The sequence below is a fragment of the Pagrus major genome, chromosome 19, assembly GCF_040436345.1.
Source record: "Pagrus major chromosome 19, Pma_NU_1.0".
Taxonomy (NCBI): domain Eukaryota; kingdom Metazoa; phylum Chordata; class Actinopteri; order Spariformes; family Sparidae; genus Pagrus; species Pagrus major.
Window position 1 is genome coordinate 18,739,853 of NC_133233.1, and position 27,170 is coordinate 18,767,022.

Genomic DNA, 27,170 nt, shown 5'->3' on the forward strand with positions numbered 1-27,170 from the left:
ACAGATCTGACACCATAGTCCAGGCTTACCTTGTCTTCTTTGTGACTGCATAAAAAATGGCACCTTCAAGTGAAATACTAGTCATTTGAACTCTTATTGTGCTTTATGTTTTAGCTCAAGATGTCAGAGGGAGCGTCATCACACCTAAACAAGACCCTCTCAGTCCACGTCACTCATTTAATACAAATCATGCAGTCATTCCAGTGTCTCGTCTCCTCCCGTTGAACCCAGTCAGCTGCAACATGTACCCCCCCAGCTCGTTTTAATGTCAATGATGCAATGTGTGAAGTGTTTCTTTGCAAGAACAAGGACACAAATTCAAGAAGAAACATTTTATATTTCAAAAAGAATCTAGGAACATAATGGAAAAAAACCAAACACTGGGTCTGAACATCCAGACAAATTGAGATCCAAAAATACATTTTCTTAGGAAATATTAATTATATACAAAACATAAAAATTTATATTTTAGTTTGGGCCCTCATCAGGGTAGCCCCATTTTTTAATATTTTATTAATAAAAATAAACTTTTAAATATTTAATCCACCCATAACTTCAATTGAGGCAGTTTTAACATTGAAATCAAACAAGATTCCAAACAACTTAATCCATTTTGCATTTGCATGCAACGACAACTGTACACCCTAAGTCTTGAACTTGCATAAAAAAACAAAACAAAAAAAAGGCCAAAAAAGTCTATGATTCAAACTTTAAGCACGAGAGCCCTGCAGCTGTGCGAGTCTCTGCTTTAAAAGTTCACTTTTCCTCCTCAGCTGTTCTTTGATAGTGAGGAGTGTCTGTTCGTCTGACTGCATGCTGTAGATGCACTCTGTTGCCTTCTTCAGGATCACCACTTTGGCCGCCTTCTCGTTGTTGGCCACCTCGGGGATCTCGTCCCGCAGGGCGAAGAAGCTCAACTTGAGCTCGTTCCTCCTCTGGCGCTCCAGAACATTGTGAGTCCTTCTCTTGTCATAGTCCTCCGTGTCAGACGTCCGGGGGCTTGAACACTTGCGGTTGCTGCTGATCTGTTTGAGGACCCTGCTGTGGCCACCGCCGCCGCCTCCTCCTCCTCCACTACCTCCACTGCTGCTCTCCAGCTTCAGCCTCTTGACAGCCGGCTGCTCGTGCCTCATGGATGGATGGGCGGCGTAATTATGCTGGTGGGTGGAGACGTGGCACCTCTTCAGCACGAGCGGGCTGGGATGCCTGGTCTCTGACGGGCTGGGGTCGCACCGCTTCACCGCCTGCCTCTTCTCCACCGTGACCACATCGATCTCCTCCTCCTCTTCCTCCTGGTCGTCGTCCTCCTCCTCCTCGTCATCATCATCATCTCCATCTTCATCTTCTGCAACACACACACACACAAAAAAAAAAGCAAAAACAGTCACTCTCTGTGATGCATTCACACTGGGTGGGGAGGGGGGCTGCAATCTCTCCTTCCACATCAGTTGATTGCTTAACACTGCAGCCATCCCCTCCAGCTAATCTCCCAGCAGTCTAACAACATGACATGGGTGGAACAGACAGCGTGTCCCCACCTCCCGCCTGGAAATCTGACTGCAAATCACAGGAATTAAAATGAGCTGACCTGCTTTCATTCAGAACAGTGCGGACAAGCCTTTGGGAGGGAGATTCCTAATTGCACAGAGGGGTGTGACGGCGTGATGAGCATCTTACCTGAGTCACTACAGCTGCTGCTGCTGCTGCCGCTGTTTGGAGGCGTATCCAATCCCAAATCCTTACTAGGCGGCGTCCCTGCGCTCTGCTTGGGCGTCTCTGCTATCGGGTAGGGGAACACCACCGACGGATCGATGCACTCGGACGCGGAGGTGTTCAGATCTTGCAGGTAGCTGCTGTTCAGCCTCCACGCGGCTGCGCCGGCGGGCTCCGCGCACTCGCCCGCCGCGGACTCCTTCCTGGCGGCGTGCAGGGAGGCGAGCCGCTCCGACACCACCTTCTCCAGCTTGGCCGCGGCGGAGAAGCCGCTCCACATGCAGTCCTGGATGATGATGGACTTGAGGAGGTTCTGGGAGTAGTCGGCGTCGCAGATGATGCTCTGGTTGACCACGTCGTCGCCCAGGAACTCGGTGACCATCTCCAGCTGATCCGCCGTGGAGGGGAAGAGGCTTGACAGGGACGGCCGGCGGCTCGGGGAGAGGGGAGGGGTCGGCAGCAGTTCAAATTTCTTCCAGATGTCCTCGCTGGGTGCCGGAGGCTGAAGCTGCTGAGGGTAGAAGTCCTCCTCCTCGTTGTCATAGTAGAAATACGGTTGCAGAGAGTCGTAGTCGTAGTCATAGTTTTTACTCGCCAAACTTGAATTCAGCGGCATGATGTCTGTGTTCTCGTGTTCCTTATCGTGAAGCTGGTTAAAGAGGAGGGAAAACAAGCCCGATTAGATGTTTACTCTGAAATGTGTGCAGGTTCACAGCAGACAGCAGCTGCCCGCCCGCCTGCCTGCCTGTGCTGATCCTGTGAGCAACATCACATGGTCACTCCAAAACATCACCCGTGTGTGCACGCCTTGCATGCATGCACCAGTGCTGCAGCAGCAGGTGCTCAACTGGGAAACTGATCGTAAAAGGGGGGGAACCCCATCCTCACTTAAACAGCTACTGGTGATGAATTAGCTTCTCTTTTTTTTTTTTTTTTCCTAACTAAACTAGTGTGGGAAGGTGACGTGCAAAGCTCCTGAAACCCCTCTCCCTCCCCTTACCTTTCAGATTTCAAACTGTCGGCGGAAGAAGACGGGGCGAAATCGACCCAAAAGGCGCAGCGAAACAAAAATACAGGGCAGGAAAAGTTATTCCAACGCGAAAAGACGCATTAAATCCTTCCACGGAGGTGCTGCAGTCGCTTTCAGCGCGGCGGTGCGAAGCGTGCATGGGGAGCTGAGAGGCTGCACGGGGAGAGCCGCTGCGGACGACGCGCAGTCTGTCACGAGCAGCTTGAGAATCACAGCTGAGCGCTCAGCCGGCTGCAATAAAAACCGCCGCAGCACTACCTCCCTCCCTCCGCCGTGTCCTTCCGCCAGTTTTCCCGCGAAACGCTCACCGGCGTTGAAACCTCACGCGACTCGCGTCCACGCCCCAGTTTTATCGCCTCGAAAAATTCCACGCACGCCCTAACAGCTGATTTAAACGCAAAACACGCACTTTCGCCGGTGAATTTCGCTCACAGATGATGTGTTTTTCTTTTTTTTCTTTTGCTCCGGGTCTATTTCGGTGCCGAAGTGGGAGGGGTCATAGTAGCGTAGAGAGCTCCCATTGACGGGGAGGCATGCAAAAAATACTAATGTCAGTAGTAGTGGGAGATAATTAGGATGAGTTATTTTACTACAACCCCGCCTAAAATATCACGACACGTTCAGATCCACCTCGTGAAATCTGAGTCTTTTCATGCAGATTTCGTCCCCATCGAGTGAGATTTTAAAACTCCAGTTAATTCACCTGCTTTTTTTTTTTTGCACAAACAAAACACACATGCTTTTTGATCACATTTTGCAGAAACGCTGTTAATTTGCACGTTTTCCTGCAGCGATTTCAGGGAAAAATGCTCGCAGGTTGCTGCAGCTTACCTCGATCTGTCTGCAGGCACTGACAGCTCTGAGTCGGCTGAAACAGGTGAATTCAACCGGCAACACGCCTAAATTATAATAAATGTGTAAAATGCGTAACTTAACGTGCACCACAGTTAAGACACGAGAAATGATCTGTGCGTCCCTGACCGTGTAATGTAGCTCTGGTTTTTGAGGGTTGGGACAGATTGGCACCAATTAACTACAGGAAGGAAGTAATTAAAGGAATCTGATGGGTACCGCAGTTGGATGGAGGTGGTGGTGGTGCCCTCCTCTCCTCTCCTCTCCTCTCTCCTCTCCTCTGATGAGGGCTGGGGAGGGGGAGGGATTGAGCGGGCTCGGGGCGCCCTCTGCTGGTCAAAGCGCTCCAGGCAGCGGGACAGCAGCCAGGTAGGTGCAGGGTCACACAGATGGAGGTGAACTTTACACTCTAGAAAAATCCCCCCATGCATGAAGCGAGAGGTTATTGATTGAAAGCAGATTAAAGAAAGTGAGAGCTTGTTGGGGTTGAGGATGATTGTCTCAGTCATAAAATTGGGCTGTGCAGTGGGTTAGTGGGGCTGTTTATCGGGGTTACTGGGTCACTTCATTAAAAAAATACAGTTCTGGAGAGAACTAAGTGACAAATGTATCTTAACATGCAGACTTTGACAAATTGGGCTGTGCTATTTATAATTAGCTGAAAAAAACCTCATATTTATTAGCGACATATGAGCCACTGCAATTAAGTTTCTTTTGTTTTGTTGGATTGGATTGGCATCTCACAACCCGCGTAAGTAAAAAGATGATAATAATTGTGAGTTAAAGTAAGCAAGAAAACACAGAGTGAGACCTGTGGAGTTTGTCTCCCATCAATTACACTAAAATATAAGCATTACAGCAAAACAGCATTGCAGCATGGCTTCGTACAGCTCATCTGGCTTAATCAAAGTCTTAGGAAGTCCTGAGTTTGATTTGGAAAGATGTTGTTTACACCCTTGGCGCTCGATTTAACTTCAGACTGGGTGCATGCTGACTCTTCCTGCTTGGCTGCTACAGTGAAGAATTTAGCTTTAAATTGGGATCTTGGGTACGAGCTGTATGGAGATATTTGACTTCCTTTTATCAGTTTTTATTACTTTTTTAAAACAAGTCTCCATCTACTTCAGTTGTTTCCATCAGCATGAGGGTGAGTAGACTATGACATATTGATAATTTGTGCAAACTTATCCTTTAAGATGAATAAACCTGTGAACCAGTCATGGGAATAAAGAAAAGTGTGATGTCTTACCTGGGCGTAATCATACCAGTCTGTTAGAGATGTGTGATTATTAATCCACCGCTCATTACCAGTGTAACAGAAAGAGTCTCTATCAAAGAAATTATAGGTGACTTTGGATTTATGAAGCAATTTACAGCCTTTTTTTGGTACACTATTATATGACAACCAATTTCTTTAAAGTAACTTGGTACTGACAATTTGCCGCCTCCACACACACAAATAGATCTCTGAAAAACCACAACCCCACCTGGATGTAATCAGTCTAATTTGTGCTAATCTGTGCTTTTATTCTGAAGGGCCTATATGGTTTTTCTTAGGCATATTATGTCTCTTAACAAATAGATCTTGATCTCAGTCACACTGTTAGAATAAAGGATTCACTAGCTAACATTGTTTTCTTAGCATTCAGAGTAATTAACAAACAAAGTTTAGCCTCACATTTAAACAACACAAGAAGTGAACCTGCAGCGTTACTCAGTTTTTCTCTAAAATGCTTTTAGTTTGTCAAGTTACAGTTTTTTAAAGAAAACCCTGACAACATTTTTGACTAATGCACAAAACTTCCCTTTGAACATTGTGTTTTTTAGACCTGGTCCATTAATCCACAACTTCTTTAAGACCAAGTGAGATTGTACTATGAATAAGGAGTGCCCATAGGCTCACTGAGGGATCTGTGGCTCATAATGCTCCCAGGCTTCTTCAGGCTTCAGAGGAAGAAATAAATCAATAGTTGAGCGGGTGACTGCAGAGAGAAAAGCAGACCAGAGGGCAGAAAAAGGAGAGAAGAGAGATACAGTTCATGATTTCTCTTGTTATCGCTTGAAGTCCAGAGGAAGTGGAAAAGAAAAACCCAAACTGAAATGACACCCTCTCTCCTCTCTCCTGTCCTCAGTACGCTTTCCCTCCCTTCTCTCCTTTCCTCACACTGCCGTGTGGAGGATAGCGATCGTATCCAGCAGACTCATGTGTTGTGGTCATTGTGTTTATCGGCTCCGGATGTTTCTTGTGTTTGCAGAGCGCCTGGAGACACAGAGGGAAGCTTTGAGACTGACTGGCATCATTTCCTCTGATAAGTGGAGACCGAAGGTACTGGGGAGAGGTTTGATTGTGGGTTTTTTTTCCCTCTCTCTCTCTCAGTTGAACTGGTTCTACCACTTTTGATCAACAGTGTACTGTACATTTGACAAATTATGATAAATATAGCAAAAAGTGCTAAAGACATGACAGTTTAATACTCAGTGCTGAAAAATCTATATTATAAGGATGAAAACCAGCCATTCAAATTGTAATTTCTTACTTTGCAATCTTGACAAACAGTAATTAGCTACTTCAGTCCTGCACGAGTTAAGAAACCAAATAGTTCTGCTAACTGCAAACTATTAACACCCTCTACTGCAAATACCCAGCAGTGAAACCATCGCAGTGCACCACAAATCCATGCAAGGCAGCTTTACTTATTCACTTATAGCATATTTCATGCTCAAAGGCAATTCAAAGTGGGTCTATATAGACATTAAATATGCTGAAAAAGGAATGAATGAATTAAATATGGCACTTAAACAAATAAAAGCAAATTTCCCTGCAGGGAATCTATAGAAACTCAAAAATTAAAAGAAATGAAAGACAATTAGAGGTAAGAGTGAAAAGCTAAGGAGATTTGTGATGTCTCATGATCTTAAAATGCAAATAAAACGAGGCTAGGAACGACGTATGACAATCAAGCCACAGCTCGCTACTACACCAGCAATCCCAGTGACAGCAGCACATTATAATCATGAGGGGAGGAACAAGGAACAAGCTTTATCGGTTAATCTGTCAATTATATTTTAAATTAATCGATTCATTGTTTAGGCTTAAAAAAGCCACAGAACAAAATGAAAACTGTACATCATAATTACCCCTTAACTTGTTTTTGTCCAACCAACAATTGAAACAACACACTGTAAACCTAAAAACTACAAACTGAAATTTTTCTCCTTCTGAGTTTCTGCTTCAAAAATGACTTGAATGATTAACATAATGACCCAGTGGCCTAATGGATAAGGCATCAGCCTCCGGAGCTGGGGATTGTGGGTTCGAGTCCCATCTGGGTTGCATTTAGGGGCTGTGGTTCAGGGGTAGACGCCCCCCTTGTTATCGCAAGCTGGTTTGATTCCCCTGGTCTGTATGTCGTGCTGACCCAAGTGTCCTTGGGCAAGATACTGAACCCCAAAACTGCTCCTGATGTGCTGGTCGGCAACTTGCATGGCCATCAGTGTATGAATTACTGTTAGTCACTTTGGACAAAAGCGTCTGCAAAATGTAATTAACCTATAAAGGTGATTATTTTCATGACTCACTGATTAACCAACTCGGCGTTTATGCATGAGAAGGAACATATCTCAATCACAGAGCCTGTCTGAAATCACTCCCGAGTGCACTAAATTTGCTTTACATCATCACATTTGCGTGTCAGAATTCTGACAGTGACATTTAAGCATGTATAGCGCCCTTTTAGTGTCCACACCATGTACACCAAATTTACTTCTACAATATAATGCTTTTCTATAGGTTAAACTACCCAGCAGTACATAGGAGAAGTAGTTGAAATTAGCTCAACTTTTAAAACATCTACAGCGGCATCAACGTATGCAGCAGCGATACTGAGAACATTTTACTGCACAATGAGCAGGCCCTTTAATTGTGATACATTTCGCATGCATACACACTGTTACTAAGTGGGGTTTTTAGTGCAGTGTTTGTTTTTTGGGAATGATCTGAATTCTTCCACGACTGCGTAAGGGTCTGACGTCTGTGCTCACTTTAGAGTAAACTATTGAGCGTGGGGAGGAAAAGAGACCATAATCATCTTCAAACAGACAGGAAGCAACTTATCAAACTAAAAGAGAAAGCAAAACTAAACAAAAGTCTTCTTACAGAGAAGAATATATCACTTTATTTATTAAAAAACTTCCTTCCTGTCCTGCAAAATCTGAAGATTTTGCCTTAACTATTTTTATTGAACTGATCTTTATATCCAGCACAGATCTACTAATCTGTACAGGGTACTTGTGCAGCACACACACACCTTTTCCACTGAGCAAACAGTTACTGTAAATATATAACTGTTGAATGAGTCATGAGGGAGATTTTCACACTATGGGCACCAACTGTTGTCCTTCCTTTTGACTCAGAGGCTGCCTGTCTTAACTTCCCTCATTCCTGACCACAAACCCAACGTCCTGTGTTCTGTGGTCTCACATATATCACACACACACACGCACACATATATATGCAGCACATTCAGCATACACTGGCTACACCAGCTCTGCTATAGTGTGTGTTACTGTGCCAAAAGTCAATGGTTTTCCTCATGTGGCAGCATTTAGACACATACAGTCGAAGGTGTGTTCAGTATCATACAGCGAGGAAACAGTTCAGCGTGGTGCCTTCGTACGAGACGGAAAATCGATAGTTGTTTAGCTTAGTCGGTGAGAGGAGGATGCCAGCTAAGCAGTCAACAATGAGAGCATGGCACGTCTGTCAGACTACTCAAGAGCTAATTGTGTCATTAATTATTAACAGTGACAACAGGCAGTTATTGACACAGCCTCTAACAGCTACAGAACCAAACCTACACCCCAACCTGCATTGCTTTTATAGCAACAGACTCGTGATTTTTGATTCGGTTCTTCAACTTCACGTATACAGTGGAGATTTAAAAAACACACTTTAACCTCGACAGGGACAAAGCAACCTCTCCAAAATCACTTTATTTCCAGGAACAGGGCGTAATTATAAAAACATCTGATTTTGAATCATTTAGTTTCAGGAAGTTTCTGGATCTCCAATTTTTAATTTCAGTGACGCAGAACATAATACAGGATGCATCCATAAGTGCCAGGCTTTATTGGAAAACATAACATTGGGTGTCATTGGCATAGCAGTGGAAATAGATTGCATGTAAATAGTAAACCATAGGGGGGCCAAAACAGATCCTTGGGGAACTCCACAAAATAAAGGAGCACAAGAAGAGAAGGCATCTCCAAGCATTACAGAGAAGGATTGACCAATCCAGTGCCACACCACTGATGCCATGCAGCTTTTCAGACAGTTGATTAAGACATTGGGGTCCACTGTATCGAAGGCTGAAGTAAAGTCAAGGAGAACTAAAACTGAGTGGCTGCAAGCAATAGATCATTTGTGACCATGATCAGACTAGTCTCAGTGCTGTGTAGGGAGTGAGTGAAGGGTTTATTTTGACCAAACAAGAGTTGGTGATTGTTGAAACAGCGGAAAGATGAACCAAGATGGTTTTGGTAGGTTTCATCTAGTTTCTGTTGAGTTTGAATAAACTGTGTTTTACAATGCCAAAATTAGTTTTTGTAAATGGAGTCTGGTGAATTTGGCGAGAGCGACATATCGGTTTCTTCATGTTTCTGGTTAAACAAAAAGGTTTTTTCTTTAGCAATAAGGTCCATCTCTGTCACCTTCACGTTACATGTTTTTAACTTGACTTCATATCAGAAGATGGAGGGGATGGTGGTGGACTTAGATCCGAGAAGACAGCCAAGCCAGTAGCCACAGTTCAAGTCTGCGATTCAGCATTTGAAAGTGTGAAATACGCAGGATATTTTTTGACAAGAGACCACAGCGTTTTAGCATTTGTGATTTCCTAACCCTAACCACGTGGTTTTTGTGCCTTAACCTAACCAGAGCATAAGCATAATGTTGTTACAAGATCAAATTTAGAATTGAACCAAAAGAAATGTAAAGTTGCAACATGAAGAAATGTAAAGTTGCAACATGAAGAAATGTGAAGTTTCAACAAATCCGTGGTTTGCAGAAATGTACTTTTGAAACTTTTATTCTGGCGATCGTGTTGCACTTAAAGTTGCCCTCATGCATTACATGGCAGCCGTTGCATCCTGCATCACAGCAGCTGGCTGAGGTGATCTACGGGACCAGTTCCAAAACATTTGTACCTAATGGGACCCAGGTTAAAAAAAACAAACACAGAATGACTTGTTATTGTAAGGGAACAATCATCATTCAATTGTCATTCTAGCCAACTGTTTTTATGAGTCCTCGTAAATGATTTTAAAATCCTGTTCCCAAGGTGACAATACGTCCATTGTTCTTTTTATTTAGTTGTTATTAAATCACACATGATGCGTGGTTACATAATCATGTCTTGTATAACAAACTGTTGTGAAACCGGCAGCACCTGGAGTCGTATGATGCAAGTGGCTTCTCAGTAACGGGATTCAAAAACAACAGTGGAACAGTTTGTGCTTTGTTGAGGAACAACATTAACAAAAGCTTCATTTTGTCTTAAGTTGTTAAACCACTTATCAGTTCTCATAGTTGAGGAGCAACAAGTGTGAAATAAAATCAGCTGAGCACCTGTTGCCTCGGAGTCCATTCAGTCCTCTAAACGCACATAATACAATCTGTGGTAAGTGCAGGCGGTTCTGTATCCTCCACATGAAACAGGATCACTTCCATGGATTTTTACTTCCCCGAGAAAACTGGGTCAGCCAGTATGTCAAGTCACTTTCAGTAAAAACAAACCACACCCGCAGTATGACAGACGACAGTTGACGGGTTTTGTGATGTTGTTTTATATTCGGGGCCCCGAGCCAGGAGCTATGAGATGATGACCCGTCATAACAAGAGGAGAGAATATGAAAAAATGAGTAGGATGATACAGGGCAAGAAGAGAGGATAGCGTGAATACTACCCATCATATTCAGAGGGTCTATCCACAAAGACAGACGACGCTCTGCTTGAAGTTAATATTTCTTGCTCTAAAGTCAAATAATTGGACAAAAGCATGAATGTCTTATGTCAGTATCTTCCAATGTAAATGACAGTATTTTTTAACGTATTGTTCCTTTAATATCATATAGCTGCACAGTGTATATTAATTGAATGAACCTGGTTTGATAATCATATCTAAATCAGCAGTAAGAGCTGTTGGACCCCTACATGGCCACTAGATGGCGTGGCGTCTTACCTGAAAATGACCATGAAACATGAAATGTTATTTTGGACAGGGTTTTAAAGGGGCATTATGTAGTTTTGGAGAAGAAATTCAAACTCAAACTTTTAATATTTACAATATTAATGAGGTAATAATACAAACTCAGAAATATGTATTTTTTCCATGAGTGAATAAACAAGCTTTTCTCAGAGGAAAGTAAGGTCCCCAGAACACTATTTGAAGCTAGAAAGGTGGCAGGGTCCGCCAAATATAAACAAAGTAAAACAGTATGAATTGTGTTGTCCTTTAAGGTTGACAAGCTGTCTTTAAGCGAAGTCTTTAAAAAGTGCCGTTCAAGTTTAGGAAACTTTAGCAACTCCCTCTAAATTTCTAATCTCAAAACATGGAGTCAGAGCACCATGAAAACATCTTTATCAGATCAAAAAAGCAGACAGATATTTGGATGTGCTAAGAACCAATATCACCAAACCACACAATGCTGAAGGACAGTTTTATTAGTGTGGGAAACTTGTAAACACATTTTTGTTCAAGGCAGGGAAAATTAATCACCAAATGAACATGTTCATGCCGATACCAGTGATCTTATCCAAAGCTGCCACCTCGTACAGCAACGGCAAGAAAAAAAAAACAACCTGCTGATCTGAATGAAAATATTGTTGATGTGCACATCCATTATTCTAATAAATACAGATTTGTGTCAACAACGTACACAAACTGACACGTCAATGCATTCATACGAGGATACCTTGGCAACTCTCCATGCTTTATTATGACAGAGTGAGTTGTAGTACACACAGCTGGATACCTGCCGCACTAAACACACTTCTGGACTTTTTAAAAAGCTGCTTGTAAAAGAAAACCACAAAGTCATCAATGATTCACAACCCTGTGAACAGTTAGCAGTAGATGTAATAAAACAATCCCCGACATTATTAAAGAATTATATTGCAGCTTTAGGTTTCTAAGCGTACTTGCAGGTATGGGCTCTTTGGTAAACATCTGACTTCAGTTACAGCTGCCAAGGAGAGGCATGTCTGCCTGTAAAAAGACTGAGTCAACTATTAAAATCACGGCAGAACTGCCCTCAGGCACCAGGCAGACGCACAAACAACTCACTGTTTTGACTGAATATTGCTCAAGTTGTAGACTCATAGCTCTTGAACTACCGCAGAGGCATGTTTTCATTCACACTGACTGTAAACAGGCCATATGGCATACTTCTGCATGAGTGGAAGGGAAAGGTCAGTGTTGTAAAAAGACCCCAAAAGAAAAAATGAGTTGAGTTGAATTGAGTAAAAGTCTGAAAGCATGTAATATTACTCAATGTACTTAAGTATCAAAAGTTATTTTTTGGAAAATTGTGGATATATTTACGTGTATACATGTACTATGGGACTGTGGTCTATTATCGGATCAAATAGCCAGAATTTTCCTAATTATCGTTATCACTGTTTTTTTGTTTTTGTTTTTTTTTTTGCTGACAAATAAATCAATATAAAGATATGCTACTTTGGTTCGGATACAGCATGTAATCTGTAAAGTAACTAGAAACTAAAGTTAACAAACAAATATAGTGGAGTAAAAGCACAATATTTGCCCTCAAAATGACAGAAAATGGAAATACTCAAATAAAGTAGAAGTATCTTTACACTCAAACAAAGGTCGCATGTCAACTGTGGAATTTCCCATTTCTTTAATATCTATTATTACATTGGTTTGTGATGCTTTAGTTCCCCTTTGATGAGACTGTTTTTTCTTAGGTCAGCATGTCTTTGTAAGGAAGAGACTGTTGACCTTCCTGGTTGATTAAAAGGAAAATAAGGAGGAATTATTCATTTCTATAATGGCACAACCCCTCCTGTAATGTACACACTCACCTGATATGAGACATATTATGTGAATTTCATACTGACTTTGTTTATATGTGGCGGACCCTGCCACCTTTCTAGCTTCAAACAGTGTTCTTGGGACCTTATTTTACTCTGAGAACAGCTTGTTCTTTCAGTTATGGAAAAAAATACATATTTATGAGTTTGTATTATTACCTCATGTGTTTATCCAACTGTATCTGTGATTCACTGCATTTTGTGTGACTATAACACCATTAAAAAGACCTTGAGCAAACACATCCGTGACAGATATACACTACGCAAAATGAGTTAGGGATATTGGGATTCTTGAGTGTTTCACTGGATTGTTTAATTTGTGACATATGTGAATTTTATTTTGTTTTTGAAGTAGTGTATTCTTGTATTGTCATTTTCTCAAAAGTGATGTGTTGTGAAATATGGACATGCCTATGTGAGGTATTTCTCTAGCTAGCTTTGTCCCCCAGGGGTCAGTATTTCCCTAGTTATTGCCATATCAGGGTTTATTTGTTTATCCTAGATTTTAATGTCCTATCCTCAAAGGACGGTGCAGTGTAAACACTAAAACTCGATCAGGACCAACTTTCCTGCGTGAGGGTTCATGTGGTTGTTTCTCACCATTTAAAATCCAGCTGCACAACCTTTGTACCAGGGTCCAGTCAAATTTCCCAATATTTAGTGGCATCTGCGCGTAAAGATAACATTCCCAAAAATGCCTGTGTGTGTGTGTTTTATTCACCACGACACGCCAGCCGGTGCAACACTAGCTTAGAATGAGGCTATTTCTGCCCTGCTGTAATGTAAACACACATTATGCAGCCCTGATTGTGTGTGTGTGTGTGTGTGCAGGCAGTGATAATAAAAGCCAGGTTTAGACTCGCTGATGATGTCACGGCCGGGATGCCTGGCCCACGTGCGGGCAGCAGTCGGTTCCAGCCTGCGGGGAGGGTCGACCACAGCCGGACTGCGCAGCACAGGCGCAGTCAAACGCGGAGCTCGGAGACTTAATCCAACCAGTTTCGGATTATCGCCCTCATCCCATCCCGAGTCGGCACCGGCGACACCGCGGGACGCTTCCTCGCTTCGAATTCGGCGCTGTTTGATGTCACCTTGCGTCTCTCCTCCCCCCCCCACCACCCCCTCGACGATGATTTGGGAGGAAGATGCGCCGGTCTGAAATTCCCGTTGACCTTCGCCTCCGCTCAGCAGCAACGAAGCATCGCGAAGAAGAAGAAGAAGCAGCAGCAGCGCCGCCGCCGCCACCACCGGAGCGCCCCGCCGGCTCCTGCCGCTGCCCCACTTTCGCCTCCCGCGCTCGCTAGAAAACAACACACAGGTGCTGCCTGACCGCCCCGCCAGCCGCCGACTGTCGTCTTTTTTTTTTAATCAAATCAAGACCGAGGCAGATGCCCCTCGCTCTGTCATCCCGGCTTGTACTATGGTGGAGTTTCCATCTCTCAGTCCTTACTGGCCTCTCATCCGCTTCCTGGTGCCTTTGGCGATCACCAATGTTGCCATCGACCTCGGGGAACAGGTAATGGTGCTTGTGTTGTCTTTTTTTCCTCTCGCTTTAGCGTCGGTCAACAACAAGACTTGTCAGCTTTGTCTTTGCTAGCAGCGGCTAACGGCGTCAACATTTATCTGCTGTGTGTGTGTGTGAAGCGTGTTTCTGTGTGATAACAGCTGCATTCACGTTTAATCTCCAGGAAAAAACCCACATTTTCGACCTCCGCGTCGTCAGTAAGCTAAACGCGGCTGGCTTGTGTTGTAGCCGGAGCTAGCTTAGCTACAGTGGAGGTGTCCATTAGGGTTTTTTTTTTATGTATACATTATTTAGGAAGAGGAGAGGCGTGTGGAGCTCTCACACAGGGAGGCCCCTTGTTTATTCTGGGAAGAGAAGATGCCACCGTTTATATTTCCGCGTTATTTGACACCCAGCCTTGTCCCGGAGAAGCGTCACACTACTAACCTGTGATTTATTTAGCTTTTTGAATAATCAAGTACATCTGACTCAGGGCCTGTTAGTACATGATGGCGGATGTACATTTTTATTGGGGAGGGAGGGGGGGTTCTTGTCATATTTTCTTGCTCAGACATTTCCTGTCCTTTCTCCACCAAAATGACTGATGTGGTGGCTGCCCTCTCCCAGGAGACAATGGGCAGATAGTGTGAGAGTAATAACAACAAAAAGAGAAAAAAGCTGGGAGATGTCAGGATTAAGCTTATGTAATGGCTCTGTTAGCTGGTATAAATAGCACACACAGTTCTGCAGAGGAAAAGGGCAGCTGTAGTAAATGATCTGAAGGTAAAACTGAATGGAAATCATTCTGGTGGGTGTTTCCTGTCTACACATTATGATGACACTGCTCTGCAATAGTCAAAGGTCTCATTTTTTTATTGGGTCACACGACTGCAGTGGAGTCTTTATTTCCATCTGGCCAGTGATAAAGTTAGGCTAAGTCATGGTCATGTGGACTGGTCACGGTGCCACAATCAACTTCCCCTCCTGTGCTGTCTCATTCCACCGTGTAATATCTTTTCCAGGCCCTCAACAGGGGCATAGCCACAGTCAAAGAGGATGCAGTGGAAATGCTGGCCAGCTACGGCCTGGCCTACTCCCTGATGAAGTTCTTCACCGGACCCATGAGCGACTTCAAGAATGTGGGCTTGGTGTTTGTCAACAGCAGGAGGGACCGGAGGAAGGCTGTGTTCTGCATGGTGACGGCCGGCGCCATCGCCTTCGTCCTTCACATCTTGATAGGTGTGTTGTTAGGGGTTGTTTGTGCACGCCTGATGACACGCTGTGCTTAAACCGCATCCTTTAAAAGCGAAGTTTTGGTATTTGTGGCTAACCTTTTAAGTTCCATTGTTGTAGCACCCTGTGCCAGCTCAAAACAATGAAAACAGGGTAGAAATTATCTCCTTAACCTCGACTCACTTGTGGTTTCCTCTTTTTTTCATCTATAGCTTACACAGATTTAGGATACTACATCATTAATAAGCTCCACCATGTGGATGAATCTGTGGGGCACAAGACAAGAAAGGCTTTCTTGTACCTGGCTGCATTCCCTTTGTTGGATGCAATGGTGAGTATGCAGTACAGCAGGATTGTTCTACATGAGAAGTCAGACATTTTATCACTCGAGCATGCACTTTCTGTAAACACACCTGGCCTATAAATAGGTTTTTAATCCTCTGTTCATGGTGTATTTCCTGTTTCAAACTCAAGCCAACTTTCATTATATAGCCTCTCATCCTGCTGTGGTCGAGCTTTTGTTTTTGAGGTTAAAGCTCGGTATCTTGGCATAACATATGTGTCCATTGTTCTGTCTGAAGGCGTGGATTCACGCAGGGATACTTCTCAAGCACAAGTACAGCGTCATAGTAGGCTCAGCCTCCATCTCTGATGTTGTGGCTCAGGTAATTTCCCTCATTTTGAGTTTAATTCATTTTGGAAGCAAGTTTTGCAGTCTTGAGATTTTTGGTGTTTTATGGTCGCTGTTCTTTCCCACAGATTGTGTTCGTGGCCATTCTCCTCCACAGTAACCTAGAGTGTGTGGAGCCTTTACTCATCCCGATCCTTTCCCTGTATATGGGTGCCTTGGTCCGTTTCAGCATCGTAGGTCTGGGTTACTACTGTAACATTCACGACAACATCCCAGACTCCAGTGGGCTTGATGTCGGGGTTAGTGCTGCCTTTTTAATCTTAAACTGTTTAAATTCCTCCTCTAGAGAAAAGTGTTGTTTTCTACATGGTTATATCTTGTTGACCCTCCTGATCCAAAGAAACCTTGACGTTAGTTGAATTTAGTCATAATAAGATAAGGAATTAACTGTGTAGTTTTGGAGAATAAATACAAACTCATGTATTTTTTCCATAACTGAATAAGCAAGCTGGTCCAGAACACTGGTTGAAACCAGAAAGGTGGCAGGGTCTGCCACATATAAACAAAGTAAAACAGTATGAAATTGTGTTGTCATTTAGGTTTGGTCATTAAAAAAAAAATCAATGAAGAGCTTTCTCTTCTGATTAAAATTTCTTCCCCAAAACATTTATAAGAGCAGCTTTTAAATGTGTCTTAGTGATTTATTCGATGTGTCTTAATCCCTGCAGGGCGACGCCACTATCAAAAAGATGCTGAGTTTCTGGTGGCCCCTGGCCCTCATCCTGGCCACTCAGCGCATCAGCCGACCCATCGTCAACCTCTTTGTGTCTCGCGACCTCAAGGGGACCTCTGATGCTACAGAGGTGGGTGTATCATGAATTTAATTTGCCCAAATATATCTCGGCTGTTCCTCTAGAAATCCTTTTTTTTTTAAATACTGACTGTCTTTCATGATGTAAAAGTTTTGTTTTTTACATTTTATCTGGATGTTATTAATAAATTTGCCACAAATTACTCGTGTAATTATAGACTATTGTTCAATATAAGGTGTCATTAACAGGGAATTTACAGCTATGTGAAGCCAGTGGGCCGATTTTTCCCTCAAGTTATTACACATGAAATGCCAGATGCTAACAAACTCCCTCTGGAGCTTTCTGGCTTACAGAGACCCTAACTACTAGAGACAATACAAAGCTGTTTACCAGAATGAACTGGAAATCATTGACAACACTGGCTGCCAGTGGTTTGGGTGATTCACCATGTTCATGTGAAACTCAGGGCATGATTACAGCGAGTGAAAACATTCCGACATGGCCCTACTGTTCCCGCGTAAAGCCTGACACTGCCCGTTGTTGTTCGGGACACAATAACAAGCTCAAGGCCGTTATCCAATCGTAAACTTGTGAAAAACCGCACACCACTGGGAAAGTGAGGGACACACGTGTTGCTTTCATGTCAGCTTTTGTTAGACACCTGTCATTAATTTAGCTGTGTGTGCTGCGTGGGATATTTTTAACATTAAAGCGGTGGCGCGCTGATGACTTATAGCTGTGTGTCTTTGTCATTCCAGGCCGTGGCTGTCCTCACAGCCACATACCCTGTGGGTCACATGCCCTATGGTTGGTTAACTGAACTGAGAGCAGTGTACCCTGCCTTTGATAAGGTAACCCAGACTCCCTTTTTAAAAGTGTTAACTGCAGTGGTAACAGTTTATTGTCGATGGCTTTGTTTATGTCACTAATTTTGCTTTCTTACCAACAGAACAATCCCAGCAACAAGCTAAACGCTTGCACCCCTGTCACCAAGTCCAACATTAAAAAGTTTACATTCTGCTGTCTGGCTCTATCACTCACGGTAAGATGAGGGTGAAAAATGTTTTCACTCGCGTATAATTTGAATGTTTGTGCTTTCAAAATATGGCAGTACTTAGCTCAGAAAAAAGGTGTGGTTAACGGTTTGTTTTCGTGGTTGGTGTTGAAACAAGCCTGAACTTCTGGCTGGAATTAAAATTTATGAGGTGTAGAGCTGAAATGTTTTGACATTTTGACCGAAAATAAATCAGCAACAGTTTTGATAATGAATTCGCCGTCATTAAGCCAATAATTTCTTTGACGCTAGCTTCTCAAATCTATGCATGTTATATCGTTATGAATTCAATTTATAATTCTATTGTCTTCAGGATTTGGACTATTGATTATTGGCAGTAGAGGTGTCTACCTTCTTTTGAATATGATGGCTCTAGATGGCACTTGTGGTCCTCAAAACATATATTTGAAAAACTTAAGAGCAATGTCTCTCTTTTGAAATCACGACCTGGTTACTCAAGATAATCCACAGACTTTGTTGTGAGCGGTTTCATGTAGGAACTCTCTTCTTTCTGTGTCACTGCACGGAAGGACATTTGCATCTACTCATGTGCGAGAGACTTGCTAAATAAGCTAGCTAACGTTACAGCTCAGCCGAGGATGATATATTTGATATGGTTGGTAGGCTCGGGCCAATATTGGATATCATCAAATATCGCAATATTTGCAGTCATATGCAATGATTTTCCACATTATCAAACAAGGAAAAGCTGTTTTCCGGCATCATCTGGCTTTTTTTATTAGGGACACCACAACTGTCCCTTTAAGGCGTTGTTATTCAAACATTTAGACCCACCTTGATAATTGATACAGCTAGCATGAAGTTCTAGTATTCATTTTCATAATAGGCACTTCTACACTAGCTGAGTATTAGATTACAGCCTACAGTAAGGTGTCCTTTATTGAGATTTGACCTCTCCTACAGTTGGTGTCAGTTAACAGCTACCATAGCGCCATACTACAACAACAACCTCATCCAAAGCGAGTCATTTTTCCTTTAAAAATGCCTAATTATACCGCATGATCCATATGTTTTGACGGCAAATACTGCAAATTACAGCTTTTAAATGTATTTCTGCACATACTGATGTTTAGATTCTGTAATAACACATCACTAACATGCAGAATGTCTACCTCAAAACACCTGACCTAGGTTGTCCTCTGCTGTGTTTACCTTCATCAAAACCTGTTGTATTCCAGATTGGAAGATATAAGTATGTCGGTCAGAGTTCAGATCTATGACTGACATATCTAGTTCAGTGTTATGCAAAAACATGTTTTCGCAAAGCTTGCTACAGGCGATGTTGTCAAAGGTTTTGCACTAAATTATCTGCAGAAAAACGAGCACACTTTAGGAGCTCTAAAGGTCTCAGGCAGCTAATTATGCTCGTTCAGCTGTACACTAACGTGCAAAGCGACGGGGGGTGTTCACAACTTAGTCACAGGCGTACTGAATGTACTTTTCCTTTGCTGTCCTGTCGTGGTTTCAGGTTGCAGAGAGAGGGACACACAGTAGGATGGAATTTGTGAAGAGGCTCAGGAGCTTTTGTGTCACCCCCCAACACACCCCTCCGAGCTTAAAGAGCTTAATAAAACAGGCATTCACATAAAACATATCGGTTAACACATCCCTAAAGCCTCTCACAGGTGAACGTTCCTGCTAAGTAATGAGCACTGCAGTCACATTATGTTCGCTGCTGCAGAGTGTTTTTGTTTTTCAGCAAACTGTTTGGACAATTATGCCGGCAAGAACTCTTGATTAGCCAGTCTCTCTGGTAATATTTGGCCTTGACTCAACGTTATGATGCAAAGTTCATTTCTTTTAAGTAAAAACAAGCCCTTGCACCAGTTCATTGTCTTAGCAGCTCGAGTAAGAAAAACAGGAAGTTTGTGGCCAAGGTTGGGTCTTTTTAGGAGGAGGAGAAGGAGGAGGAGGAGACTGGCACGCCAGATGTGGAGTCCCAGAGCTGTAAACATGAATGTGAGGGTGTGTGCTCGACACAGCACAACAGGCAGATAGGTATGGCCTGTAGGGGTGTTGAAAAACTCAAACTGACAGCTCTCATGCCAGGACTTGTTCTGATGCCAGATGAGGGAAGTACAACAGAATGGAAAACAAGCAGAGAAAGTATGCATGGTACATTCAGTAGAGGAACAGTAGAAATGTTTCATAACCAATAAATCCATCTTATGAAAACAGTTTGTGTTCAGGATGTCAAGGCAGCGAGTGCATATGTGTCACCTTGTTTGGAGAAACCGCAGCTGAGTCAGGGGAGACGCCGGCTTTGCTTAAGCTACACAAATGAGTTATTATGTGCCTCCATCTTGCTAAAATAATGATAGATGGTAAGGTGATGCCTAATGAAATCATCATTTGTAAGTAATCTATTCCTATATTTTGGTTCAGGGGATCAAAATACCGCAAAGCCACATCAAAGGCTGTTGAGAAATTCATCATTTCCTACTAGATATGTAAATCTTTCACAGGTGTGTGATGGTATCAGTGAACTCAAAGTATTGTAGAGCTTGTACTGTGTGTCATCCTCACTCCTCCCCTTATTTTCTCTTACCTTGAAGTATGACTGTCGGCAGCATAAAATAATTTTCTTATTTTGCAAACACTTTTGTTTAAACAAATGAGGTACAATCCAAGCCACAGTAGATCAGAGAAGTGTCACAACACTCACATCCTTCCAGTGACACAAATGCCACACAATTGACACAACATTGAGAGCATAAAATTTTAGATTTTTATTAAAGGATAATTAAAACAAGGTTTGTGTACTGTAAGTTAAGAAGAATAGCATCTAAGACCATTCACTTCTTAAGGAGGTAGCACTATGTGGGCACTACAGCAATGCATGAGAGGAGAGCAAAAAGCCAGTCCTGGTGTATCAATACCCAAAAAACCGTATTGAGAGTATTAAAACTGTTTCAAATTTCCATATTGGATATGTATTAATATTTTGATATTTGCCAGTAAGTACTCTGGGAAGAGGTAGCTCCTCAAGGAATTTTTTAGACAGAAAGCTAAGATGGATTTCCTGCGTGGTGAAAGAAAAGGCTCATAAATCTGAATTTTTGAGCACACTATGCTGGTGCTGTGCTGGTGGCCCATATACAGTATAGGTGAGCGCTGATGACATGGTTTGAAAGCCAGCAGTGACAGGGAACCAATGGAGGATAATGAAAAGTGAAGATTTTGGGCAGTTTTTTGACTGAGCTACTGACAGGCCTGCAAGACCCGTGTTACAGTAGTCAAGGCAAGAGATGACCAATGGCTGTACATGGAATTGACAGCCTACACAGTCAGATAGGACATGGTTATTTGGATGTTGTGTAGTGTGAAGTAGGTGATATCCAAAATGTTATTTCACAATATTGTCCTGCCCAAATGATGATATCATCATCGCTTGTTTGTTCAGCTGGGTGATGACCACAAAGATGGCATGCAGCCTCGTTAAAGTCCCTCTGCTCAACATTTTCTCCTACTTGAAACCCAAAATACTGCCAAATTGGAGAGCTGACGTTCTTCTTAGAAACTGAGACCTCCATGTCTGTGTTAAAGCACTGCGTGCATACCACTGCGTTAGTCCAATTAACCTGTTATAACCTTCCAAATATAGGCACGCATTACCTCTGCTGCTACGACATGCTCCATGTGCATTTTCTTTTCAAAATAAAAGCCTAAAGATGCCGTAACAGCGGTTTGATATCCAATATTATGAAAAATATTGAATATGATGGTGAACACTACAATAAAAATTGGTCCACGCCCAGTGTGAAGTAACATGGTTAAATGACAGATGCTTGGTCAACACTAGTTGGTCTTCAATCAGGATGCCCAGATTTCTTAAAGTTTGTTGGTGAGAGTGAGGCGGAACTGAGCTGGATACTAAACAGAAGGACTTGCTGAGATCACTACAAGGTCCATCATCCTTGAGATATTATTGAGGCAGACTAAGATCTGCACTGAGACAGCAGTCCTCTGGCAGGAGGCACAGATACAACTGGGTATCATCAGCATAGAAATGTAAGAAAAAACATTTTCCTGGATAATCAAACCCAGGTGGTGAATACTGAAAACCAAGGGACCATGTACCAATCTTTGAGGTATCCCATTGGAAAGAAAGGGATGCTTGGATTCCTTTGAAAGGATCCCTATTAGCCTGGTGAGGTAGCACTCAAACTAGATAGGTCTAGATGGTATAGATAGGGTTGACAGGATGATTTGGCAGTTCAGTGTCTTCTGACCTCAGGGTTTAATGTAGAACTTTGTATTGAAAAGATAGTAGTGAGACCAGCCTACAGTTTCCAACTTGAGATAGGTTTAGGATTGATTACGGGGTAACCTGAGCCTGTTTACACATTGTGGGGCAATGTCCTAGTAGAGTGTCAATAACAATATAAAGACATTTTGACTGGTGTTCAAATGAGGACTGGTTTCACAGAGGGAATAATTTGGATGAATTTCCATTTGTTGAAATTAGAATGCCTGCGTCACCTTCTTATCCAGCTGCCCGAGCAGGTTTTTTTTTTTTTTTTCTCTTATGTGTTTTCAGTGAGGGATAGTGTATATAGTGTGTGACTGTCTGGCGAGGACAGGGATGAAATTGACTTGTTGACAGTCGACAAGCAGTTCAACTCCGGTTAACTGCAGCATTATAAGAAGATTGATTGAGGTGAGGTGAGGTAAAGGCTGACTTTGCAGGATTTTTCAGGTGCAGTAAGTGATTCTAGACAGAGATAGTTAAGAGTCGTTAAGTCAAATTGTGCAGTTGTCAAATACCAAGGCCCTGGGTTGGCGAGCCGCCAACACAAAGCGTTGGTATTTGGTGCCCTTGGAATGGTATTTGACCTCATTTTAAGGTCGTCAAATACCAAGGCTTTGGGTTGGCGAGCCACTCAACAATCAGCTGTCTTTCTCTAGAATTGCTGATGCCCAGAAACGTCCAAAGGCAGAGGACAGGGTCTCTGTGGATACAGTTACTGCGTGGGTCATAAGTGATGATTTAGAGGGATTATTTTTGTATGAGTCTATAGAGGAATCACTGTGACGTTCTGCTAACAACTGGCAGTTTATTTGCATTGTGGAAATATGCGAAATCGGCAAACATGCTTATTACCGTTGATATATAATATTGATATATAGTTAAACACAGTGGTTCGCTCTATCTGACATTTCTTTATGCTTATTTTATGTACTGTGTTGCTTTGCTAGCATCTTTGATATCTATCCAGCAGCAACATCTCTAACTTCTCAAGCTGTAATTTTCTTACCTGTTGGCCCAACAGGTAAATTAGGTTTCCAAGCTGACATTAGCAAAAGTGTTGTTTTTAATGAGATATGAAAGCATCAAGCATGCATTTTAGATGAATAGATGTATACACTTTGAAATGACATCATGAAAAGAGACAAATTGTATGTTGTATGAATATTTGCTGTCGAGTCTTACATTAACGCTGTCCCAAAACCCATTTTTTGGGCTTTGGAGCTTCGGTAACCTAGTGAGTAATGCAGGGGTTTTCTGCCTGTAGGTTATTGTAATCAAATATTGTGATTGGTTCTTTAATTTTTTCTTTCTTTCTTCTGCATAGTACCTTTTAGATTATGTTGCCTTTTTGTAAAGATGTGGAGATGGCCTGTTGGTGGACTCGCTCAGGTTGACTTGCAGGTCTTTACACAAGGAAGGCTGGATTGCCCTTTGTATAAATACTATGTGCGAAATGCCAGATATGAAACACGATTACTTTTTCCTCACAGCTGAGACAACATGAGAGTGCGTGACTGAATTAGTGACAGTCTAGTAAGTCAGAGTGTAACCAGAAAAATACCTTGTATGGCTCTCTCGGCCCCCTGGTGCTTGTTTTAAGTTTGGAGTGCTCAGAAACTGTCTTTATACAATTTTAAACACATTGATGTATAATTCATGTTCAGGTCTGACAGGTCTATTCAGTGTTAAACCCTCTAATGTGCTTATTATACAGCAATAGCTTTGAGATGCTTTGGTAATGTTGCACGTGCCTCGGCAACTGCTTCTAGAAACAATAACATTGTCTGTCATGCGTTCGCTCGCTCGCTTGTGTTATGCGAGCTTCAAAGGCCCACATTCAATCCAAAACCCCTTGAGTTAATGAACTAATGAAATCTAATGAGGCGTGCCTAGCGACTCTATTGTGGTGCAGCGAACGCAGAAATTAATTTGCTTTTGTTCATTTTGTGTCCAGCTTTGCTTTGTGGTGTTCTGGACTCCTCACTTGTCAGAGAGGATCCTGGTTGATGTCATTGGAGTGGAGTACGCTTTCGCTGAGCTGTGTGTGGTTCCGCTCCGAATTTTCTCCTTTTTTCCCCTGCCAGGTAAGACACTTGATTTTAGATGTTTTTCAGCATCAGTGTCCAGCTGTATTTTCCTTCCCTGCTGTGGCTTTAACCCGGGGCGTAGCTCAGACCAGTGGGGTGATGTTTCCACTTTGTGTGTGTGTGTTTGCAGTGACTGTTCGGGCTCATTTGACTGGATGGCTCATGACCCTGAAAAAGACCTTTGTGCTGGCCCCCAGCTCGGTTCTCCGCATCATTGTCCTCATCACCAGTCTAGTTGTGCTGCCTTATATGGGGTAAGTCAACACTTCAGAGAACACTGTCAGGGTCACAAAGGTCAGCACTGTGACTCAGGCTTACTGTAATATGTCACACAGTAAAATACTTTTATTACTTTTCTATTCTTAAATCCTGAAAAGATCAAACAGGAGGAGGATTCACTGCCACGGTTCTAAAACAAACAGTTTTTGTTTAAAAAGCATTTAAAAACTGAAAACTTTCTACAATCCTTTTGTATTTCAGGGTTCACGGGGCCACACTCGGGGTTGGATCCCTCCTGGCCGGCTTCATAGGAGAGTCAACAATGGTTGCCATAGCGGCCTGCTATGTTTATCGACAACAGGTGAGAACACCTGGTGTGTGGCACTACAGTACACACCTTATTCTGTGCTTTCTGCAAATCCCATCAGCAGCTATTTTGAACTGGGTGTGTCCGTCACTCATTATTATCATCGTGTTCGGTGTGAATAGAGATGTAACTGAGGCTAATCGGTTACTTATGCACACGGAGAGCAAAGACCTCTCAAATATGGGGGACCAAAACTGCCCAAAGAGTCCAATAGTGTTGTAGGAGTGCAATGTAGAACAGTGGACTGCTTTTTTTCAAACCTGGTGCCTACTTTACCAACAATGCAATTTAGCCACTGAGACATCACTGGAGGCAATTTATCAGATTACATGCAGCTTCCTCTGGAGCCACAAAAGGATTTATACTACTTTTTCCACATATACAGTAGTTCTCCCCCCACACCTGTAAACACACTTGGAGTTGGCCTTTGAATGTGCAAATGAGGTGGCTGTAATTCAAAGCAAATCTTGGTCACCTTTTTGCATAGTGGCTGATTGATATCAGAGTGCAGAGATTTAAAAAAACATGCTCACTCATACCTGTTTGCCATCTGAGACAGTCTCAGGTTCACCACACTCCAGCATCTGGTTGGCTTAGCATAAAAAGCTAGGGTGTAGGAGAAGGCTGAAGGCCGACAAAATCAGGAAAAAAACTCCCGCACACTGTCCACTTCCTTTGCAATTAAGTTAATTGACAACAACATTTCGGTACTTAGGCCTTCATCAAGTTATCTTACAAGACAGTGGGGGAGGTTGTCTTGAGTAGGGTTGTGGACTCGCATGGCCCAATCAGGCCACATCGTCTGTCACCTGATGAACGTCTAATTACCGAAACGTTGCTGTCAATAAACTTAATTGCAAGTGAAGTGGACAGTGTGCGAGAGTCTTCTTTCTGTATTTAGGGTCCGAAATGTCTTGTGTTTCTTAGTTTCTATTCGAATAACTACAAGTTTGGAAAAAAATTTTAACCACCTGTTTTTTAGTACAAGATCCCAAAGAGCAGCAACACCAGTTTTCCCAGTTGACAGTTTACTCTTATCACAGTAAACCTTCTAAATATTCCAGTTGGTAGCGAGTTAGTGCTGATAACCAGCAGTGTGACCTAATGAGGTCATCGGGTTCAGGAGGTGTTGCGTGCTCCTAAATACTTCCATCTTCACGTGAGGACTGGATTACTCACAATTATACTGTTCTTCCGTTTTTGCAGCTAATCAAGTACGAGATTAGCACAACAATGGTCTCAGTTGCAGTTCTTGGCACTGCTAGTTCTCCTTTTCTCTGTGTCTTCCAAGCATTATGCGGTTTTCATTGTCTCTGCAGAAAAACGAGATGTCCAACGAGCTGGTGGTGGAGGGCGAGGACTCGGCCCCGATGAGCGAGGTGTGCTCCAGGACTCAGATGGACGCCATCGAGGAGCTCCAGGAGGAGGAGGAGGAACAGGAGTGAACTCTTGAGAGCAGGGGGAAGGTAAAGCCGACCTCTATGTGGAACTTTGCTGAAGAGGAGACTGTCGAGTGTTACAGTGCTGGAGAGGAGCGAGGACCTGAGTATGATTTGGTTTCAGAGGTCCTCCGGACAGACTTTAAACTTTGAATCAAGAGTGACGAGGTCTTCTTCACGTCGACCTTCACACCATTAAAACGCACACTGTAAAGAAAGCCATGCACCTCCAAGTGTTCATTCATCGTGTAAATACCGTTGTCTTCCGACCTTTTCAACAGTTCTCATAGTTTTGCATCATCACACCAGTGGCTGTATTAACCACTTCCATGTGTCTACTGGTAAACAAGGGAAAAACGACACAGGAGAACTTTTTTTCCTCCTCCGCAGCAAGAATGAAACATCTGTCGAGTGGTAGTGGAGTTGCCAAAATACAGGGTTCATTATGTTATTTTATCAAGACTAAGCAGCAAGGCCTTGCTTGAATTCAAATATAGATATGTTGTGGGACTTGTTGGGTTGTGCAATCGTATTTTACATACAATGGTGTACAGATTATTGTTGTTTTATATAGGTAATGCAATGTGTATATTTAATTGCCCAGAGGGGTCAGGAATCCCTCGTTATATCATTGCGTGTGTTACAAAATACAGTTATGATTGTTCACTTTCCATGCAGTCTGGGAGTCCATCTACTTTTGTTTTGCCAAGCATTTTCCTGGTAGTATTCAGACTGTCGTATGTACTGTATATACTGTATAGGCATTCTTATTTGGCTAATAAATTGCTTTATTATTAACCCTTGTGTTTTGTTTTGACATTGGCTTCAGGTCCTCGTCGTTTGA

The 27,170-nt window shown here is 42.7% G+C and overlaps 2 protein-coding genes and 1 non-coding gene across 4 annotated transcripts; 2 read left to right on the forward strand and 1 right to left on the reverse strand.

Moving 5' to 3' along the window:
- Positions 1 to 317: 317 nt before the first annotated feature.
- On the reverse strand, positions 318 to 5,065 carry myca (MYC proto-oncogene, bHLH transcription factor a). Of its 2 annotated transcripts, XM_073488920.1 has the most exons (4): positions 4,845 to 5,065; positions 3,815 to 4,004; positions 1,678 to 2,362; positions 318 to 1,345 (listed from the first exon to the last, which is right to left on the reverse strand). In XM_073488920.1, exons 3-4 carry the CDS (start codon positions 2,327 to 2,329, stop codon positions 711 to 713), a joined length of 1,287 nt encoding a protein of 428 aa, XP_073345021.1. In that variant the 5' UTR covers positions 2,330 to 2,362; positions 3,815 to 4,004; positions 4,845 to 5,065; the 3' UTR covers positions 318 to 710. The 2 variants fall into 2 exon arrangements, with proteins under 2 accessions (XP_073345021.1, XP_073345020.1); XM_073488919.1 differs by lacking the exons at positions 3,815 to 4,004; positions 4,845 to 5,065 and adding an exon at positions 2,714 to 2,952.
- A 1,791-nt stretch (positions 5,066 to 6,856) lies between these two features.
- trnar-ccg (transfer RNA arginine (anticodon CCG)) lies at positions 6,857 to 6,929 on the forward strand. The gene has a single exon. It is a non-coding gene; the product is annotated as a tRNA-Arg (tRNA).
- A 6,730-nt stretch (positions 6,930 to 13,659) lies between these two features.
- Positions 13,660 to 27,124, forward strand: ankha (ANKH inorganic pyrophosphate transport regulator a). Its single transcript, XM_073488165.1, has 12 exons — positions 13,660 to 14,223; positions 15,234 to 15,450; positions 15,657 to 15,775; positions 16,026 to 16,109; positions 16,204 to 16,374; positions 16,804 to 16,938; positions 17,646 to 17,738; positions 17,837 to 17,929; positions 24,169 to 24,298; positions 24,432 to 24,555; positions 24,782 to 24,881; positions 26,207 to 27,124. Exons 1-12 carry the CDS (start codon positions 14,128 to 14,130, stop codon positions 26,330 to 26,332), a joined length of 1,488 nt encoding a protein of 495 aa, XP_073344266.1. The 5' UTR covers positions 13,660 to 14,127; the 3' UTR covers positions 26,333 to 27,124.
- Positions 27,125 to 27,170: the final 46 nt, after the last annotated feature.

Coding starts and splice junctions, on each gene's coding strand:
- ankha (XM_073488165.1), top strand. CDS start 14,128: ATGGTGGAGTTTCCATCTCTCAGTCCTTACTGGCCTCTCATCCGCTTC. Junction 16,375..16,803: donor CCAGTGGGCTTGATGTCGGG/GTTAGTGCTGCC, acceptor TAATCCCTGCAG/GGCGACGCCACTATCAAAAA. Junction 17,930..24,168: donor GTCTGGCTCTATCACTCACG/GTAAGATGAGGG, acceptor TTTTGTGTCCAG/CTTTGCTTTGTGGTGTTCTG.
- myca (XM_073488920.1), bottom strand. CDS start 2,329: ATGCCGCTGAATTCAAGTTTGGCGAGTAAAAACTATGACTACGACTAC. Junction 1,346..1,677: donor CAGCAGCTGTAGTGACTCAG/GTAAGATGCTCA, acceptor TGTGTGTTGCAG/AAGATGAAGATGGAGATGAT.